This window comes from Oncorhynchus mykiss, chromosome 19, assembly GCF_013265735.2.
Source record: "Oncorhynchus mykiss isolate Arlee chromosome 19, USDA_OmykA_1.1, whole genome shotgun sequence".
In the NCBI taxonomy this organism is placed as follows: Eukaryota; Metazoa; Chordata; class Actinopteri; order Salmoniformes; family Salmonidae; genus Oncorhynchus; species Oncorhynchus mykiss.
In genome coordinates, this window is record NC_048583.1 from 41,796,547 (window position 1) to 41,818,421 (window position 21,875).

The 21,875-nt window shown below is 42.0% G+C and overlaps 2 protein-coding genes across 9 annotated transcripts in view; both read right to left on the bottom strand.

The window, feature by feature from the left end:
• LOC110497882 (60 kDa lysophospholipase) overlaps positions 1 to 21,875 on the bottom strand; it is a 135,984-nt gene that overhangs the window by 100,692 nt on the left and 13,417 nt on the right. The gene's annotated exons all lie outside the window — the stretch shown is intronic.
• Positions 1 to 21,875, bottom strand: part of LOC110497880 (60 kDa lysophospholipase) — a 55,678-nt gene that overhangs the window by 20,698 nt on the left and 13,105 nt on the right. For 7 of the 8 annotated variants that reach the window (XR_005037734.1, XR_005037733.1, XR_005037735.1 and 4 more), the window contains exons 3-7: positions 21,535 to 21,570; positions 13,558 to 13,669; positions 13,138 to 13,263; positions 12,970 to 13,053; positions 288 to 414 (exon numbers count right to left, since the gene is read on the bottom strand). Coding sequence is in view for 4 of the 8 variants with exons in the window: in XM_021574324.2 (XP_021429999.2) it covers positions 288 to 414; positions 12,970 to 13,053; positions 13,138 to 13,263; positions 13,558 to 13,669; positions 21,535 to 21,570 (485 nt within the window). In the remaining 4 variants the exon portion in view is untranslated. The remainder of the gene's footprint in view (positions 1 to 287; positions 415 to 12,969; positions 13,054 to 13,137; positions 13,264 to 13,557; positions 13,670 to 21,534; positions 21,571 to 21,875) is intronic. The other variant, XM_036954842.1, reaches the window with a different exon arrangement.

Sequence of the window (21,875 nt, forward strand, 5' to 3'; positions counted from 1 at the left end):
CCTCGCCCCTACCTGGGCTCGAACACAGGAGTGATGGTTGCTTATAATGGGCCTCTGTACACCTATGTAGATATTCCATTAAAAATCAGCCATTTCCAGCTACAATAGTCATTTACAACATTAACAATGTCTACACTGCATTTCTGATCAATTTGATGTTGTTTTAAATGGACAAAAATGTGCTTTTCTTTCAAAAACAAGGACATTTCTAAGTGACCCCAAACTTTTGAACAGTAGTATAGATAAACACATAACAGGACAGACCAAATATTACACCACTTGATTACTTTTAATATCCACTTCAGCAATGGCCAGAGGAGCCAAGTTAGGAGAATTGAAGGCATTGAAACTCCCAGAATCCACCTTGGTTACACGGTTCCCCCGGTACAGCTTGTGGTGGAAATACAAACAAACCTAGAGATGTAGATGGAGAATGAATGAAACCTCCTAAGACATCATTATTAAGCAAATACACTGAACCAAAATATAAAACGCAACATGTAAGGTGTTAGTGAGTATTTCTCCTTTTACAAGTTATTCCATCCCCTTGACATGTGTGGCATATCAAGAAGCTGAATAAACAGCATGATCATTACACAGGTGCACCTTGTGCTGGGGAAACAAAGCAATTAAAATGTGCGGTTTTGTTACAACACAATGCCACAGATGTCTCAAGTTGAGGGAGTGTGCAATTGGCATACTGACTGCAATAATGTCCTACACAGCTGTGGCTATATAATTTAATTTTCATTTCTGTACCATAAGGTGCTTTCCAATGTCATTTTAGAGAATTTGGCAGTATGTCCAACTGGCCTCTTAAACCGCAGACCACGTGTATGGCATTGTGTGGGCGAGCGGTTTGCTGATGTCAACGTTGTGAACAGAGTCCCCCATTGTAAAGGTTGGGTTCTACGCACAGAGATACCTTGACAAGAACCTGAGGACCATTGTCCTGCCATTCAGCTTATCTTCCCCTCTAACCCTGGTCTGGGAGTGCCGCAGGCACTTCGTGTTTTTGATTTGGCCTGCGGCACTCCAGGAACAGGGTTGTCTACTCCTGTACTACTGTTATAGTTTATACACTGAGTGTACACAACAAGGTTCCACAGGGATGCTGGCCTATGTTGACTCCAATACTTCCTTCAGTTGTCATGTTGGCTGGATGTCCTTTAGGTGGTGGATCATTCTTGATACACATGGGAAACTGTTGAGCTTGAAAAATACATCAGCGTAGCAGTTCTTCACACAAAACGGTGCGGTTAGTACCTACTACCATACCTCGTTCAAAGGCACTTAAATATTTTGTCTTGCCCATTCACCCTCTGAATGGCACACATACACAATCCATGTCTCAAGGCTTAAAAATCCTTCTTTAACCTGCGTCATGACGTGACTATCATTAATGTGATGACTGTTATTTATCGAATCAACTAACTATGTTTAATTGTTACATGATTAAATGAATCATGTAACAATTAACTCATTAGGAATTTGGGGCACCACGGAGGAAGTTGTTTAACGAGTTACCATCTCCCGAATTAAACTCCAAAGATATATAAATATAGGTTATATTGATAAGTCACTTACTAATCATTATCTCATATCAGTCTCATTCTGAACGTCGCAGACCTCTTGAATCCGCAAGAACCCCAGCCTTTTCTTATTATTCAGTTCTACACAACCTATTGTAATTATTTATTTACTAACTAACTAAATAATAACACAGAATACACACTTACATGAGACAAAAGTCCCTAGTGGACTGACAAGATATGACGGCTTGTTACACATATGGAGAGGGAGGGGTAGATAAAGAGTCAAACGTATTGTACATTTGGAAACTACCCTCTAAAGTAATAATAATAATACTTTGCTCACAAACCACCGCTCGTTTGGGTAAGGAATGCAATGTATTTACGTGTAGATGTCTCTGTCCTTCGTCTCTCTGAAACCAATCCATCCTTCTATGGCAGGGGTGTCAAAGTCAAATGGACGGAGGGCCAAATAAAAAAAATCAGCTACAAGACGAGGGCCGGACTGTTCGAATGTTCATTGAAAAATTTTTAAATGACGCATATAGTCTAGTGAACCTAATTGAACCTACTGAAAACCTAACAAATATATTACAATATGATCAGATAAATAAAGCAATATTTTCTTATGGCTCTGTCAGTAATCTTTAATTTTCAACAGACACAAAAGACAAATTTCCTTTATATAAATATCCCCATAACATGAACATTAAATGAAAGAAACCGGTATTCAAGGCACCATCAGTAGACTATATTTTCTATTTTAGCAAAAGTGGGCTAAATTTACTTCAAAGAAAAAACAATAATAGCAATTTTCTATCATCCACTCAACTGAAATATTTTTAAAATATAATTGGATTGAAATACAAAAAAATAAAGTGCAAAAATCTATTAATCAAAAACAACACTTTGTTTAAGGAGAAGTAACATGCAGTGAAAACAAATATTAAATTTTAACTTTTAAACTTGAACTGAGTAAAAACTCTAAATATGTGATTGCACAGTAATGTTCACTTGTTTGAGGTTGAGGGTGATACTTGGTGGTGTCCCATCTTTTCCACAAGTTCATCAATGTTCGGGGTAAGGCTCTGAGCTGAAGAAATCCTCAGAATTGAGTGGAGGTGTTCAGCAGTAAGTCGACTTCTGTGTGATGTTTTGTTCAGGTTCATCAAAGAAAACAGTTGTTCACACAGGTATGTGCTGCCAAACATAGACAACGTTTGAGCAGCCTGGATGCGCAGCTGGGGCATTGTGCCGGGGAGGAAACGGGCAAACTCCGCAGCACCCACTGCCGCATATTTTTCCCCTCAGTGCATCATTGCATTGGAGGTCAATCAACTCCATTTGGAGGTTTGGTGGTGAGCTTTCCACGTCAACAGCAAATGGGTTACCGAGCAGTTCCAACCTGCTTTTTTGTGCTTCAAAGTCAGCAAATCGGTGTCGAAAGTCAGTGGTAAGCATACCTATTTTATCAGCCAACTGTGTGCTCGGGAACGCACTGGTAGAGAGCTTCTCTTTCATGGTCTGGCAGCTGGGAAAGTGGCTCAAATTTTCTTTCCGCATCTGCGTCTCCCACAGAGTCAGTTTGGTTTTAAATGCCTTCACTGTACTGTACATATCAGAGATGACACAATCCCGACCCTGCAGCTGCAAGTTTATTGCATTCAGATGACTCGTAATGTCACACAGAAAAGCCATTTCAAACAGAAACATTTCGTCTCGGAGTTGTGTTGTGTCTTTCCCTTTGCTGTCCAAGAATAGACAAATCTCCTCACGAAGCCCGAAACATCTTTGAAGCACCTTTCCCTGGCTTAGCCATCGCACCTCTGTGTGATAAGGCAAATCACCATGCTCCGTTTCTAACTCCGTCAGAAATGCCTTGAACTGGCGGTGATTCAAACCTTTGGCTCTGATAAAGTTAACTGTGCGCGTGATGATGCTCATTACATGCTCCATTTTCAAGGCTTTACCGCACAACGCTTCCTGGTGTATGATACAATGATAAGCTGTCAGCTCACCTGTCGCGTTTTCCTCTTGCATCTTTTCCCGTATCTTCGCCACCAGTCCGCTCCTGTGTCCACACATCGCAGGTGCTCCGTCGGTTGTCAAACCCACGAGTTTTTCCCAAGGCAGCTCCATCTCATTTACACATCTTGACACCTCTTCATACAAATCATGCCCCGTAGTTGTGCCATGCATAGGACGTAAAGCCAAAAACTCCTCTGTCACGCTTAGGCTGGAGTCCACTCCGCGGATGAAAATTGACAACTGGGCAATGTCAGAAATGTCGGTGCTCTCATCCACAGCCAAGGAATATGCAATAAAATCTTTTCCCTTTTTCACAAGCTGCTCTTTTAGATTGATGGACAACTGGTCTACTCTCTCGGCAATGGTGTTTCTGCTCAGACTCACATTTAAAAAGAGTTGCCTTTTTTCTGGGCAAACTTCGTCACAAACTTTAATCATGCAGTTTTTGATGAAATCTCCCTCCGTAAATGGCCGGGCTGATTTAGCGATCTCTTCTGCCAAAATAAAACTGGCCTTGACAGCAGCCTGGCCTTGTGATTTGGCTTTTTTGAACAAAGCCTGTCGAGATTTGAGGCCTCGTTTTAATTCCTCTGCCTTTTGTAGCCTTTGTTCCATGTCCATATTCTTGTTTTTGTCCGCGTGTTTCGTTTCATAATGTCGTCTCAGATTATACTCTTTCAGTACCGCCACACTTTCTCCACACAGAAGACACACAGGTTTTCCAGCTACCTTCGTGAACATATACTCCGACTCCCACCTTGTTTGAAACCCCCGGTTCTCAGTATCCACCTTCCGTTTTGCCATTTTTGATGGGTATCTGAAAGTTAATTTTACTGTGATGCTGACGACTGCTGTGCCAATAAATATTGAAATGAAGCAGCCTACTGCTCGGTGCGTCACCTTTGCATTGTGGGAAATGTAGTATTGGTGCGTGTAAAAGATCTGCGGGCTGCCGGCTTGCTGCGGGCCGGTTCTAATAATAAATCAAGATCATCCCAGGGGCCGTAAAAAACCTTCTTGCGGGCCGGATGTGGCCCGCGGGCCTTGACTCTGACATATGTGTTCTATGGGAAGTGGCTCGATGGGTGTAAGGCTCTGGTTGTCCTCCAGTGGTCACAATGTCCTTAGTTGTTCTGGCATGGAGTGGATGTTTCATCAGATGCACCTATGATTGTCGAGATGGTATCTTCTCCTTCCTTTCTCGGTTAGATAGTCAAATTCTAGATCCCTTTATATGAACAGCTGCAGAATGTCAAATGTTCTGGTCAGCTCTATCTTCTCCACCTCATGTTGAGGGTTTCTAAGCATTTCAACATGTGGCCACAGCTTCACGTCTGCTGGTCTGGTAGTTGAGGTTATCTTCTCACCTTGTGTTGAGTCTTAAGAGTTTCAACCATTCGTAACATTCAGCTCACGCTGTCCGTCTGCTGGTCTGGCATGTTAATTCTTAGCAAGTCCTTTTAAGCACTCTGGTCGGAAAGGCGGTTCCATCACACTGACACTCTTCTGACCTCATTAGGGGTGTGGCTTAGTTAATGTGCCAGAGACATGAAAAACCATTATCTCATTAGGAAACCAAAATCACATTGCTATCTTAAACATAGTTTCCTCGTTCTTCATATTATATTAGCATCATATTGGATGGAAACTTTATAGCTAGAATGCGTTTCCTTCCTAAGTTACAGTATTTTCGTTATACAGTTTTTAATGACATCAAAATGAAAAGCAATATGACAGGATCCCCACGGACCATTCTTAACATTCCTATCTTATAAATATTGTTCCCGTATTCACTTTTTGAACAAAAAAAATGTGGGTGGCAAAATGTCTCTGTAACAAAGACATTCCAATCTTTGTTACAGGAACAACACAGCTGGCTGCATATACGTCATCAGATACCAGATATACAGATACGTCATCAGAGCGCACAACAGAACATTGTACTGTCTACAATCGGTTTGTTGTTTATCTTAAAATTGTTTCATTAAACGATTTTAATCAGAACTAAAGTTTAGTTGCTAAGGACTCCACGACGTGGTTAGCCTTTATGGCTGGGACTGCAAGTTTGTGTTCCATTTTTTTGTGTGGATTCCTCAAGTGCTAGTTGGCTGTACTACAGACCCCTGTCGACGTCGTGGGAAAGACTCATTGTTATCTTTTCGTAAAACAACTGATTGCAGCTAAGGAGATCCTGAGGGAAATCAACGAGAACCAACAGCTTTATGCTATGGAGGAACAACATACTCCATCATGGAAAGATCCGACAACCTCACAAAATAACTTTCACCCGGAAAAAAAAGGAAAAACAGATTAATCTACAGACACGGACGATTCTCTGGCTGGAATCCATGCAACACTGGAAAAGTTGTGTGAGGAGGTAACAGGGTTGAGGGGGAGTTTGAAATTCTCATGCTCCACGGAGAAAACAAGGCACTCACAGCCAAGGTAAAAATCCACAATTCCAACATGGATTGTCTACTCAGGGAAAACAGGGTGATGGAGTCGCTACTAGACATACAAAGTCGTAGCATGCGTGAAAATCTTTTTTTTTTCTGCGATTCCTGAGGACGCATCCAATAATCCAGAGGGCGCGATCAGAGAATTCATGCAATCCGCCTTGAAACTTCCCCGACCGATCATCGCAAAATTTGAACACTACCAACAAAATGAGCTGATCAAAAGTAGGGGAAGGGAGCTTAAAGGGACCAAATTCGATCTCAATGACCAATTTTCAAGAGAGATAAACGAACGTTGTAAGAGACTGAATCCGGTACAAAAGCAACAAAGGGAGAAGGGTAAGCGTGCCTTTCTCATTGTGGACAAACTCTTTATAGATGGACAGCTATTCCGAGACAGTTTCATAACACCATGGCTGTACTAAATTCTACAGGGACTTCAGGTTACGAAAAAAATAAAGTATGGGAACTGTAAAAATATCTGAACATTATGAAGTGGATATGAACACACACATACTCAATTTCATGCTCGCTTACACATACACACACACACACACCTGATCTCGCTCTCTCCTCTCCTCTCCCCCGATTGTTGAGAACTGTTTTATAATTTCATGTGTTTGTTGTTTGTCTATCTTTTTTATGTATTTGTCTACAAGTTTATATATGTTTACAACAAGCAAGGGGAAGATATCAGAATAGGGGAATTGGGGAATAATAACATACTATATGGAATACACTTGTACTGTAGTGAAGCCGTCTCTAGAGTAACGCAAGGTCTCTTTCATGATCATGTGAAACGTCAATAGCTATGGAAATGCTGGAATGTGTTTTTCAATGATGTTAAAGGTAATTGTGATGCAACTATGATGGTGATACGATATGGATTCCAATTATCATCATGAATATTAATGCTATACGCACTACATGTTACACACAGACACTCAACCATGCAAATTGGCTGAGTTATTTTTTATTCGGACATCACACACAGTCTTACTCTTATACAGACATTGTACACATTCTCACTAAATCACATCCAATACCATACACATCAACCTACTCAGATTTACTACACACATAATATCTTGCCTAAATTTTCTAACATCTGTGGCATTGGCTCATAGGCAAGGAAATAAAACAAATATTGCTAGAACCTACTTCTTAAATATCAGACATTTGAAAGCTCTAGTTTTGACTATCATAATACATGTGATGGCAGTAACTTTACAAGCACTAATTATGGTCAATTTAGACTGAGAATATGATCTAGTTATGGTAAGGGGTGAAATAAGGATAGCCAGTTATAATTGTAACAGTTTAGCAGATTTAAAAAAAGAAGATTAGTCTTTACATGGCTAAAAGATAAGGAATATAACATATACTGTTTACAGGAAACTCACTCTACATCCTTAGATGAAGTTGTGTGTAAAAAGGAATGGGGTGGTGAAAAAAAAATATGTCATGGACAAAGGAACTCAAAAGGTGTGATGATATTAATTAACAAAAATTTCAATCTGAATATGCAAATATTCAGGAATTATTCGCAAGGAAGGTGGATCCTTTTGAATATGAAAGTGGACGAAAAAGAGATTTGGCTCATTAATCTATGGTCCAAATCAAGATGATCCATACTTCTTCGAAAACATTTATACCAATTTATTGAACTTACAGGCAACAAATGATCAAATCATTATGGTACAGTAGGAGACTATAACACACCTCAAGTACCTCAATGGACCGTAAAGGTAATCACTCCACAAACTATTATCACCGTGCCCTTAAGGAAATCACCAATATTATGGACACATTAGAAATAGTGGATATTTGGAGACTAAAAAACCCCGACCTAGTGAGATATACATGGAGACTTAATCAGGCTAAGTCGTCTTGACTACTTTCTTGTCTCTTTCTCTCTTGCGTCAAAGGTTAAAAAAGTTTCAATAGGAGACAGAACGCGATCGGATCATCATCTATTTGGCATTCACATAACTCTTATATATTTTCCACATGGACAGGGATATTGGAAATGTAAACAAAGTTTACTGGAGGACAACCTATTTTGAACAAAATAATTTATAACTGAATTTTTCGAGTTTAATATAAGTTCAGCAAATCCCCTTATTGTTAGGGACACTTTAAAAATGTACCTTCAAAGATCAGACAATTCAATATTCATCAATAAAAAAGCAGTTTCTGCCTAAAGAGACAAGACTAACAAGGGAAATCCATGAACTAATAGTACAGGTAGATAGCAATAAAAACGATACTACAGAGATACAAAATAAGTTAGAGGAAAAACAAAAAGAACTTGAGGAACTTATTCAAGAATGATCTAGTGTAATATATTACAAAAATAATGCAAACTGGATGGAATTTGGAGAAAAATGCACAAACTTCACCCTGAATTTCCAATACAGGAACACTAACAAAAATAATTTGCAGAAACTCGTTACAGAGTCATCTATGATTCTCCTAATTATATTTTAAAAGAGGAAGCCAATTCTTTTAGGCAGATGTTCTCATTTCTGTATCATCCTCTCCCACTGAATGAAGATTACGGTAAAGGAATTATTTCCAAATAACATAAAAAATTTAAAATTAACAGAAAGATCAGTGCGAAGGCCAAATTACAGAGGAACAACTTTGAGGCTATTGAATCCTTTCAGCCTGGAAAAAACCCAGGGCTTGACGGCATACTGGTAGAGGTATATCAAGCCTTTTTTGATATACTAAAATCTCCATTGTTAGATTGGTTTTACTACTCCTATAGAAATGGTAGTCTGTCAGGTACTCAGGAGGTAGGTCTGATTTCTCTATTATTGAAACAAGACCCAGATGGCAAATATAAAGACCTAGTCTAAAAAACTTGAGGCCCCTTACACATCAATGTTGTGATGCAAAAATACTAGCGAAATGCATAGCACTCAGATATTGCACCAGGTATTGTTCATCCTGATCAGACACACAATGCATTTCAATAGAAAAGTTGTAAAAATATCCTGCAACCATGGAGAGGTAAATACCTGTCTATTTATGGAAAAATTGACCTGATTAACTCCTTAGTCATATCTCAGTTTGCTCAATTACTTATGGCGCTGTCTACTCCTGATTATTTCTTTTTTTCAAATCATATGAGCAAAAAATATTTTGCTTTATCTGGAAAGCTAAACCAGACAAAATAAAACGTGCCGATCTATATAATGAATATGAATTGGATGGGTTGAGATTAAATATAAAAGCACTAAACCTCTCTCTAAAAGCTTCACTTATTCAAAAGTTTTACTTGAACCTTAAATGGTTCAAGTAGATTACTAAGAAAAGCTCATCCATTGATTAAAAATGGCCTTTTCCCCTTTGTTCAGATTGCCATGTCTCATTTTTGATTAATTGAAAATTATACTTTTTTTCAAAGTCTCTCTCTTCTTCAAACAAGCATTGCAGAGCTGGCTACAATTTCCATTTCATCCCCTGAAAAGATAGAACAAATATTACAACAAAAATGATGGCTGAACTCAAATTTGCTGGTTGATAAAATACCTGTATTTATAGGAATGTTTGAAAATTGTATTTTGTTCTTCAATTTTATTGTAAATTGGAATGGTAGAGTTGGTAGAGTGTCTTTCATGGAGTTTTGTACAGGAAGGTCTGCTCAATCCAAGAGTATAACCAATTGATTACAGCATTACTCCAAAAATGGAGGAGGCAGGTGGCAGCGGGAGGAGGCAGGGAACTGGTCTGTCTGCCCAATATAAAGGATCAAAACTGGCGGAGGAATAAAAACAGCATAAATAGGAAAGTATACCAGCTTCATTTGAGGACCAGGATGTTGACAACTGTGCCATACAGATTGCAAAATAGTTGGGAAGAGATCTTTGATGTACCAATTCCATGGTACAGGGTGTATGAGTTGATATATAAAACAATGCAAGAGTCAAGATTTCATGCTTTTCAGCTAAAACGATTATATAGAACTCTTGTAACCAACAAAATGTTGAATATTTGGGGCATAAAATCTATGAAGTTCTGCAGATTTTATTGTGAGGATACAGAATCAATAAACCATTTATTTTGGTATTGCCCTCAGGTAGCCTGTTTCTGGTCTCAGGTTAAGGAATGGCTGAAAATGCATAGCATTGATCTAAAATTGACCATAGAAATAGTACTATTAGGAGATCTGGAGAGACCGGATCAGTCTATTATTAGTAAAAGTATGATTGAAATTGTACGTTAAACATCACAGCATAGTTGAAAGATATGTGTTGCGAAGAAACCCGAAGTGTGTGGCCAGCAGAGATAGATGGGATGGGCTGAGGGAAGGGACGTGGAATTGGAGACAAGTAGGAGTGGAGATTCTGTGCAGGAGATAGAATGATGGTCAAAGATAAAAGTTTTAAAAAATTGAAATAAAACATAATAAAAAAGTATGTTTGAATGACACTAAGGGGCAGTGTTTTTACAACTAATGCCGGTTTGCCTGAGGCTGATGCCATTCGGGTGTTTCTACTCATGCATATACACACACTCTCAAATAAACGCATACTAGAGCACACATATGCATGTAATAGTGCCAGACATGCACACAGACATATACAGATGGCATTGCTGTTGTGATTTAAGTTGTCCTTGGTTTTAAATGTTGTTGTTTTTTGCATTGTTGTTTGCTGTTTTCTTCTGTATTTTTATTTTTTCTCTTTAGTTTATTCTCTTGGTTGTTGGTGCATTGAGGGGTTCTTCGGGGTGGGGAATGGAATTAATTGTATTTTTTTCCTTTTTCTTGGGAGGGGTCTCGAATGGTTGCGAAACAGCTATTGGGGAACTGTGGGGCGGGATCTTGGAGGGTTTGGGTTCACGTTTTTTGGCCTGGTGGGAGATGTGTCAACGTGCCCTTGAGCAGGGCATTGACCCTGGATGCTTCTGTGTGTCGCTCTGAATGGGAGTCTGTTGGATGACTGGTATGATGTAAAGTTGAAGTCGGAAGTTTACATACAGTTAGGTTGGAGTCATTAAAACCTGTTTATATAATTTTGGCAAATCAGTTAGGACATCTACTTTGTGCATGACACAAGTCATTTTTCCAACAATTGTTTACAGACAGATTATTTCACTGTATCCCAATTCCATTGGGTCAGAAGTTTACATACACTAAGTTGACTGTGCCTTTAAACAGCTTGGAAAAGTCCAGAAAATGATGTCATGGCTTTAGAAGCTTCTGATAAATGATGTCAATTAGCCTGAGTCAATTGGAGGTGTACCTGTGGATGTATTTCAAGGCCTACCTTCAAACTCAGTGCCTCTTTGCTTGATATCTTGGGAAAATCAAAAGAAATCAGCCAAGCCCTCAGAAAGAAATTGTAGATCTCCACAAGTCTGGTTCATCCTTGGGAGCAATTTCCAAACGCCTGAAGATACCACGTTCATCTGTACAAACAATATTACACAAGTATAAACACAATGGTACCACGCAGCAGTCATACCGCTCAGGAAGGAGACGTGTTCTGTCTCCTAGAGATGAACGTATTTTGGTGCGAAAAGTGCAAATCAATCCCAGAACAACAGCAAAGGACCTTGTGAAGATGCTGGAGGAAACAGGTACAAAATAATCTATATCCACAGTAAAACGAGTCATATATCAACAAAACCTGAAAGGCCACTCAGCAAGGAAGAAGCCACTTCTCCAAAACCGCCATAAAAAAGCCAGACTACGGTTTGTAACTGCACATGGGGACAAAGATTGTACTTTTTGGAGAAATGTCCTCTGGTCTAATGAAACAAAAATAGAACTGTTTGGCCATAATGACCATCTTCATGTTTGGAGGAAAAAGGGGGATGCTTGCAAGCTGAAGAACACCATCCCAACCATGAAGCACGGGGGTGGCAGCATCATGTTGTGGGGGTGCATTGCTGCAGGAGGGACTGGTGCACTTCACAAAATAGATGGCTTCATGAGAAAGGAAAATATGTGGATATATTGAAGCAACATCTCAAGACACCAGTTAAAGCATGGTCGCAAATGGGTCTTCCAAATGGACAATGACCCCAAGCATACTTACAAAGTTGTGGCAAAATGGCTTAAGGACAACAAAGTCAAGGTATTGGAGTGGCCATCACAAAGCCCTGACCTCAACCCTATAGAACATTTGTGAGCAGAACTGAAAAAGCGTATGCGAGCAAGGAGGCCTACAAACCTGACTCAGTTACACCAGCTCTGTCAGGAGGAATGGGCCAAAATTGACCCAACTTATTGTGGGAATCTTGTGGAAGGCTACCCAAAGTGTTTGACCCAAGTTAAACAATTTAAAGGCAATGCTACCAAATAATAATTGAGTGTATATAAAATCTGACCCACTGGAAAGTGATGAAAGAAATAAAAGCTGAAATAAATAATTCTCTACTATTATTCTGACATTTCACATTCTTAAAATATATTGGTGATCCAAACTGACCTAAGACAGGGAATTTTTACTAGGGTTAAATGTCAGGAATTGTGAAAAACTGAGTTTAAATATATTTGGCTAAGGTGTATGTAAACTTCTGACTTCAACTGTAGTTGTTGAGCGGCTTCACTGCAAGTATGTTGTATGTTTCAGATATTCAATTAAAAAATATATTTAAAAAAACATTCCAATCTTGCTACTAGAGAGCCAGTGGGAGAGTTCTCTCCCTCTTAATTTACGACAGGGTGTGAAGGTGTGGTTAATTGTCTGCCAACAAAGTTCATCCTCACACCTTTATCAGGGAAGACTGCCATAGCAGGCTAAAAAGCTAGACACATGTCAACAGCTTGGACAAGAGTATGAACACACGTTCAATTTAGAGAGAAATGTGATATAGTTTAAAACTGTGCAACTGGGAATATTTGGCCAAGATGATTCAACTACATTGTGCAGGTGACATAAAGTCAGGTGTGTGTGAGTGCTGCTCCAAGAAGTGTCCCTCCCTCCTCTACTCACCTCAGGAATGACAAAATGACCAGCGATCAGCAGCGCCCCCAACAGGTTGTCTCTTCCATCGTTCCTCATCTCATAGATCGGCACCTGAAAGAGGTCATAAAACAACATTTCACCCTTCTGTTATCTTAACTATTTGAAGCAGTTTAGCTGTATGGATGGCAGGTGTACCTGGGAGCCGGTGAGGATGACAGGCTTCCCCAGATGCTCACACATGAAGGACAGAGCGGATGCTGTGTAGGCCATGGTGTCCGTGCCGTGGAGAATGACAAAACCGTCATACTTCTCATAGTGTTTCTGGAACCAAGAGACAAAGAGAACAGGATCAGACTTGAACCCAAGGTTCCAAGGTCAACATGTGTAGCCTACATCTTGCCACAGGCTACTTGAAATAAGTACTGTATTTAATACAAAAGCTGTACAGTACATTTACATAAAAGGAAAGGGACAACTGACTATTACTTCAGTGGATGACTTGAGATTGTTGTTTTATTGCATTATAATACTTCTGCTTATGTAAATGGTAAAAGTCAGGATTATGGTTAATGTTAGTGTGAAGTGCAAGATAAATAAAATGACCACACCAAGTACCTCAATGTCCTTCCCAATTGTAGCCCAATCATCTGTGGTCATATTGCAAGAGTCCAGCAAGGGGCTGTACTCTAAAACAGTGTACACTATCCTCTTATTTTGTTTACACAGCCTGGGAAAAGACAAGTTGAGTCATAATCATCCTAAAATAACCAAATTTACAGAAAACACCCAAAGAAGCTCTGTGAATCAACAGAGCAGACAGTTTACATAGACACACAAACAATCCAGGTTAAGCAAATGTGGCTATTACATAAAATAAGGAAATCCCTTTAGGGGTGTAGAGACACCCCTCTTTTTTGACTTGGTTATTCTGTTTACTTTACAAATCTCATTAAGACATGGAGCCGGTTCTGTTTACATGAGGAAAAGGCAGAAGATAAAGAAAGGAAAAGAGTGAAACAAGCCTAGCCTACGTCATGAAGCGAGACAGAGTCTATTTGGTTGGGCCTTCTGTTTCAACAGCAGGGTGCACAAACCAGTTCCTAAGCGCTGGGTGTGAATTATGGGCATGATGAGAGAGGGGGCGACTCCGTGGGAAGTCTACGATGCTGTATGAGGAGTTACTAATTTGCGGGTGTTCTGAGCGGTAAGGGGTGCCTTTTGGGAGTATGGAGGGGGGGTTGAAAAGAGGTGTGTTCGAGAGCGAGACCCCATGTTCTAATTAGACAGGGGCAGCTCATCCTGGTCTCCCATGTGTAGCCGATGTGAAATGGCTAGCTAGTTAGCGGTGGTGCGCGCTAGTGGCGTCCTCTAGATGGAGGTAACGTTGGCGTCCCGTATTCTCCTGCTTGCGCTTTATTAAGAGATTGTGCCTGGGTAAGCAGCTGTGCAAAGATCTTTCCCCTTAATCTCCCTTTTTAAGACACGGGACAAGACACTGGAGGTCGGAGGGTGCAAACCATTGAACCCCCCTTATTGGGGGTTCAATAGAACAGCAGGGCAAATAGCAAGCTTCCCCTCAGCACCTAACCAAAGGCCTAAAGACACTACCCTAATTATCCCTGGCTCCAGACACAATCCTCAAACATATGTTATTTTTAATTTTTTTACCCCTACCTTTTTTTAACCAGGTAGGCTAGTTGAGAACAAGTTCTCATTTACAACTGCGACCTGGCCAAGATAAAGCATAGCAGTGTGAACAGACAACAACACAGAGTTACACATGGAGTAAACAATAAACAAGTCAATAACACAGTAGAAAACAAAGGGGGAGTCTATATACAATGTGTGCAAAAGGCATGAGGAGGTAGGCGAATAATTACAATTTTGCAGATTAGCAATGGAGTGATAAATGATCAGATGGTCATGTGCAGGTAGAGATACTGGTGTGCAAAAGAGCAGAAAAGTAAATAAATGGGGGGAAAAACAGTATGGTGATGAGGCAGGTAAATTGGGTGGGCTATTTACCGATGGACTATGTACAGCTGCAGCGATCAGTTAGCTGCCCAGATAGCAGATAGTTTAAAGTTGGTGAGGGAGATAAAAGTCTCCAACTTCAGCGATTTTTGCAATTCGTCACAGGCAGCAGAGAACTGGAAGGAAAGGCGGCCAAATGAGGTGTTGGCTTTAGGGATGATCAGTGAGATACACCTGCTGGAGCGCGTGCTACTGATGGGTGTTGCCATCGTGACCAGTGAACTGAGATAAGGCGGAGCTTTACCTCGCATGGACTTGTAGATGACCTGGAGCCAGTGGGTCTGGCGACGAATATGTAGCGAGGGCCAGCCGACTAGAGCATACAGGTCGCAGAGGTGGGTGGTATAAGGTGCTTTAGTAACAAAACGGATGGCACTGTGATAAAATGCATCCAGTTTGCTGAGTAGAGTATTGGAAGCTATTTTGTAGATGACATCGCCGAAGTCGAGGATCGGTAGGATAGTCAGTTTTACTAGGGTAAGTTTGGCAGCATGAGAGAAGGAGGCTTTGTTGTGGAATAGAAAGCTGACACTAGATTTGATTTTAGATTGGAGATGTTTGATATGAGTCTGGAAGGAGAGTTTACAGTCTAGCCAGACACCTAGTTACTTAAAGATGTCCACATATTCTAGGTCGGAACCATCCAGGGTGGTGATGCTAGTCGGGTGTGCGGGTGCAGGCAGCGAACGGTTGAAAAGCATGCATTTGGTTTTACTAGCGTTTAAGAGCAGTTGGAGGCCATGGAAGGAGTGTTATATGGCATTGAAGCTCGTTTGGAGGTTAGATAGCACAGTGTCCAAGGAAGGGCCAGAAATATACAGAATGGTATCGTCTGCATAGAGGTGGATCAGGGAATCGCCCGCAGCAAGAGCAACATCATTGATATATACAGAGAAAAGTGCCAGAGGACCGGACAACATGCCCTCCGATTTGACACACTGAACTCTGTCTGCAAAGTAGTTGGTGAACCAGGCAAGGCAGTCAATAGAAAAACCGAGGCTACTGAGTCTGCCGATAAGAATATGGTGATTGACAGAGTCGAAAGCCTTGGCCAGGTCGATGAAGACGGCTGCACAGTACTGTCTTTTATCGATGGCGGTTATGATATCGTTTAGTACTTTGAGCGTGACTGAGGTGCACCCGTGACAGGCTCGGAAACCAGATTGCACAGCGGAGAAGGTACGGTGGGATTCGAGATGTCAGTGATCTGTTTGTTGACTTGGCTTTCGAAGACCTTAGATAGGCAGGGCAGGATGGATATAGGTCAATAACAGTTTGGGTCCAGGGTGTCTCCCCCTTTGAAGAGGGGGATGACTGCGGCAGCTTTCCAATCCTTGGGGATCTCAGACGATATGAAAGAGAGGTTGAACAGGCTGGTAATAGGGGTTGCGACAATGGCGGCGGATAGTTTCAGAAATAGAGGGTCCAGATTGTCAAGCCCAGCTGATTTATACGGGTCCAGGTTTTGCAGCTCTTTCAGAACATCTGCTATCTGGATTTGGGTAAAGGAGAAGCTGGGGAGGCTTGGGCGAGTAGCTGCGGGGGGGACGGAGCTGTTGGCCGAGGTTGGAGTAGCCAGGAAGAAGGCATGGCCAGCCGTTGAGAAATGCTTGTTGAAGTTTTCGATTATCATGGATTTATCGGTGGTGACTGTGTTACCTAGCCTCAGTGCAGTGGGCAGCTGGGAGGAGGTGCTCTTGTTCTCCATGGACTTTACAGTGTCCCAGAACTTTTTGGAGTTAGAGCTACAGGATGCAAATTTCTGCTTGAAAAAGCTGGCCTTTGCTTTTCTGACTGACTGCGTGTATTGGTTCCTGACTTCCCTGAAAAGTTGCATATCGCAGGGACTATTTGATGCTATTGCAGTCCGCCACAGGATGTTTTCGTGCTGGTCGAGGGCAGTCAGGTCTGGAGTGAACCAAGGGCTATATCTGTTCTTAGTTCTGCATTTTTTGAACGGAGCATGCTTATCTAAGATGGTGATGGAAGTTACTTTTAAAGAATGACCAGGCATCCTCAACTGACAGGATGAGGTCAATATCCTTCCAGGATACCCGGGCCAGGTCAATTAGAAAGGCCTGCTCGCAGAAGTGTTTTAGGGAGCGTTTGGCAGTGATGAGGGGTGGTCGTTTGACTGCGGACCCGTAGCGGATACAGGCAATGAGGCAGTGATCGCTGAGATCCTGGTTAAAGACAGCGGAGGTGTATTTGGAGGGCCAGTTGGTCAGGATAACATCTATGAGGGTGCCCTTGTTTACAGATTTAGGGTTGTACCTGGTGGGTTCCTTGATGATTTGTGTAAGATTGAGGGCATCTAGCTTAGATTGTAGGACTGCCGGGGTGTTAAGCATATCCCAGTTTAGGTCACCTAACAGAACAAACTCTGAAGCTAGATGGGGGGCGATCAATTCACAAATGGTGTCCAGGGCACAGCTGGGAGCTGAGGGGGGTCGGTAGCGGGCGGCAACAGTGAGAGACTTATTTCTGGAGAGAGTAATTTTTAAAATTAGTAGTTCGAACTGTTTGGGTATGGACCTGGAAAGTATGACATTACTTTGTAGGCTATCTCTGCAGTAGACTGCAACTCCTCCCCCTTTGGCAGTTCCATCTTGACGGAAAATGTTATAGTTGGGTATGGAAATCTCAGAATTTTTGGTGGCCTTCCTAAGCCAGGATTCAGACACGGTAAGGACATCAGGGTTGGCAGAGTGTGCTAAAGCAGTGAGTAAAACAAACTTAGGGAGGAGGCTTCTGATGTTGACATGCATGAAACCAAGGCTTTTTCGATCACAGAAGTCAACAAATGAGGGTGTCTGGGGACATGCAGGGCCTGGGTTTACCTCCACATCACAGAGGAGGAGTAGTATGAGGGTGCGGCTAAAGGCTATCAAAACTGGTCGCCTAGAGCGTTGGGGACAAAGAATAAAAGGAGCAGATTTCTGGGCATGGTAGAATATATTCAGGGCATAATGCGCAGACAGGGGTATGGTGGGGTGCGGGTACAGAGGAGGTAAGCCCAGGCACTGGGTGATGATAAGAGAGGTTGTATCTCTGGACATGCTGGTTGTAATGGGTGAGGTCACCGCATGTGTGGGAGGTTGGTAAACTAAAACAATGATGACTAACCTGAACAACAGTATACAAGATATTGACATTTGAGAGAGACATACAGCGAGGCATAAAGTAATCGCAGGTGTTCATTGGGAGAGCTAGCTAAAACAACAGGTGAGACAACAACAGCTACTCAGCTAACACAACAGCAGGTAAAATGGCGATGACCAGGCAGAGAGGGTTGGATTAACTACACACAGAGCCTGAGTTCGCGGATGGGGCCGACAGATAAAAAAATAAATAAACAGAATGGAATACCGTGATTCATGGACAGTCCAGCAGGCATCAGCTATGTAGCCAAGTGATCATAGTGTCCAGAGGGCAGCAGTAGATGGAACAGGGAACCCGCCACTACGTTAGCAGGCGACAAGGCGTTTAAAGTTAGTAGCCCTCCGACGAAGGCCGGTTGAAGGCACAGCGGATGGAGTATTCGTCGGCAGACCAGTCGTGGTGGTGCGGCGGGACGCCGTGCCGACAGAGAATCCAAGCCAGATGGCGAAAGAGGTATTGCAGAATTTAGTTTGCTGGCCGGGAGATGCGCCTGGCTCACGGCTAACTGGTGCTAGCTTCGTGGCAGTGGCGTTAGTTCACCGTGGCACCCAGTACCGAAGCTATTATCCAGGCTGAGCTGTGAGCTAGCTAGCTGCAAGCTAGCTGTGAAGATCAGAAGTAGTGGTCCAGGGATTACGGCAGAAATCCGGCGTTGTTGTGGAGAGACAGTCCGATACTAGTAGACTGGCGAGTATTATCCAGGCTGAGAACAGGGCTGGTATCTGTGCAGAAGGTGAAAGCCGCAAGCAGTGGCTAACAATGACTGAATAGCTAATTAGCTGGTTAGCTTCTGGAGGTTCTTGAATGAGTTCTAAAAAAAAATTTAATAGAGATACTGTGTCACATTGGGTGAGGCAGGTTACCGGAAGGTATAATCGAATTAAAAATCGGAAAGGGATTGAAAATAAAATTGAAATATATATACAAAAAATACGAAAAATACAAAAGTACACGAGACACGAACAAAACACGTCTTCACTGCTACGCCATCTTGGTTGTTGTTGATAATATTAAAGTGATAGTGTCGCTGGAAACAATATTCAAATCACCAATTATTCATTTATCTCCTGGTATAGCCGACAGTGTGGCAGGGAAATGGGTATTAGCATATAGAGGGTTGGGTAGGATGCTGCCCTGTGGCCTGGCCTGCTGATGAGGAACAGTGGTGAGAAGGGCAAATGGGAGGTTGAGGTAAAGGCTACCCACAGGGAAGCTCACTACAGCTTTTCACTCAGCTATTCAACAAATCAACTTCCTACTCCACACAATGTAAAAAATTGAATCAATGTTAGGATATATTGACATTATCTTTGTCAATGTTATTTCAAGTCCACTGCACATGCTCACTGCAAAGAATAACATAAACAAAACAAAAACCAAATAACTCAGGCATTAGGGACATTTAATAGCAATGTTTGGTGACAGCTAGTATGTGTTAATCAACATTAACTTGAAGCCACAAAAAGGAACATAATGATCGTAATAATGAAAATGAACCTTACAGAAGCAAGGAGGAAAGAGGATGATTGAATCAACTACTGAAATTACACTGAAAACAGAATGAGACTGATACATTTGTCTGTGGGACGGAATCTGAATCCATACGTCCTATGAATCTCCTGTGAGACTGTTGAAGTGATGAGGAGTAACGTAAACTCACCCCATTCCGTACAAATGTGCGCAACCGCAACATTCAAACGAGGCTACAAAGAAAACGAATGGGACTGTAGCGACTGTGTTGACTTCAAAATCTGGGGTGTGAACAACGTTTCTATTCAAGCGTTGATCAACATGGTAATGGCTCTATAGTATTGGAGAACAGTTGAAAAAAACTGACCCTCCGTTACATCGTGATGTGTCATGCCGTAACGTACAACACGCATAAAGCAACTATTTCTGTCTTACAATCTCTCTCCACCAGGTTTAGCACTTCTCTCATCCTTTAAAAACAAGAAATGGACAGTGACAGGGGTAACGGTGGATACCTAGACATTTTTTGCTTCATCATTGCATGCGATCATCATTCTCAAAGCCGCTGTTTACTTCTAAGATCACTTTAGCACCAACCTAAAAACCCGAATCAAATTCGACACAAACCTTCAAATAAGTTTGTAATGACACATTATATAAACTCTCCATAGTGTTTTATTTACATTTTACAGGCGATAAGGTGATAAGTTGGACAGATCGAGTGAAAATTTTCCCAAACATCTCTCCTTCTCACTATCACGCATTAGTTTCTCTTCCCCACCAGCCATTTTTTTTTTAAAGACCCGACGGGGCTCATTGCCTTTTTGAATCATGCAGAAATGGGCAGCGTGGGGGTCATGTAATTGATTCTGTTGGAAAGGGGAGAAATTATGCTTTACAATGGTATTGACATTACAGTTGATCTGGAAGTATTACGTTTTTTGGGGTGCTAAAATAAGGTCAATTGTACGAACCAAGGCGATGTACAAAAGTGAGTGAGTTTACATTAGAAGGCTATGGAGGTAACATGGCAGTCCTCCAAACAAATATTACCATGATCCAAGCAGGCACAGTACCACCAGCCCCCCTTCACACAAACAGCTTTAAAAATAGCACGCTTGTGTAGTTCTCTTATCTATCCCCTATAACCCAGCCCAACCCTGCCCCCTCCAGTCTCTATATCTGTGGTCCTGAGCTGCTCTGAGTGGGTTTTAGGTGGCGGACTGAGCCATGTGCTGGTTGTCTGTGTAGAGATTAGCGTGCAGGCAGGCAGAGGCGCCCCCACTGTCACCGGCAACACAGGCCCAGAAAGGAGAGGAGGTTGCTGGGAGGGATTTGACCCAGGATGCCTTGGCCTGGGCTCAGGCAACCTCCATTTGGAGGGGCGATAGCCTGCAACCTTTGGATCCGACCTGCCAGGACCATATTCAGCAGAGGGCCCTCTCACTGCTCCTGAACACACGCACTGAGAACCAGACTACAGGAATCAAACACGCTCAACACAGATTAGCCTCGCTCTCTGCCAGCGTGGCACCAGCAACCCCTCGCAGGCCTATTCTCTCTCTCTGGCAGCAGCAAAACTCCTGGGGTTGCTACTGCAACATTACATAAGTGTTATGAGAACTTGACTGTTCTGCACTGGTTTTAGCTAGACATGAACCAATGGGAGTAGCTCCCTCCAGCGGGAGTGAGGCGAGGTATCTGAAGAGAGGAAATAAGGGTAGAATGTCAGTCAGGTGTGAACACCGCTACTGAAAGTTGTGCTGCAGGTGTGTGCTCCAATGATCACTCCCTGACAGGTCCACACAGACAACAGCAGCAAACTGTTCCTGCCAGGCACTTTTTGACACCAGGCGGAACGGATACAGAGGATTCAAACCACACAGCGTAGCGCAGGCACACAGTATGCTACCAGTATTTCAGGACCTTTTTGATAGTTCATCAGCGAGGTCGGTCGGCATCCTGTCAAAACAACAGACAGTTTTAGAGTGAAATGTTCCCAAGCATGCAGGGAATAGAAACGTGTGTATGATATCCCCCAACAAGCATTGTATATCCTGTAGGCCTACTGCTATGGCGGCATCATAGTGAACAGATGTTGGGGCATGATATGCTGTGCACTAGAATATGTTGCTATTCAAAGAGCCTTTGAAAAAGCCTCGTATGCCTTGTAGGTTGAAAAAGCCATGAAATAAAAGCTGTCAATGGTTATAAAACAGGAAGCAGAGCTTCAGTCTTGTTTGAATTTGACAGTCAAATTAAGAAGT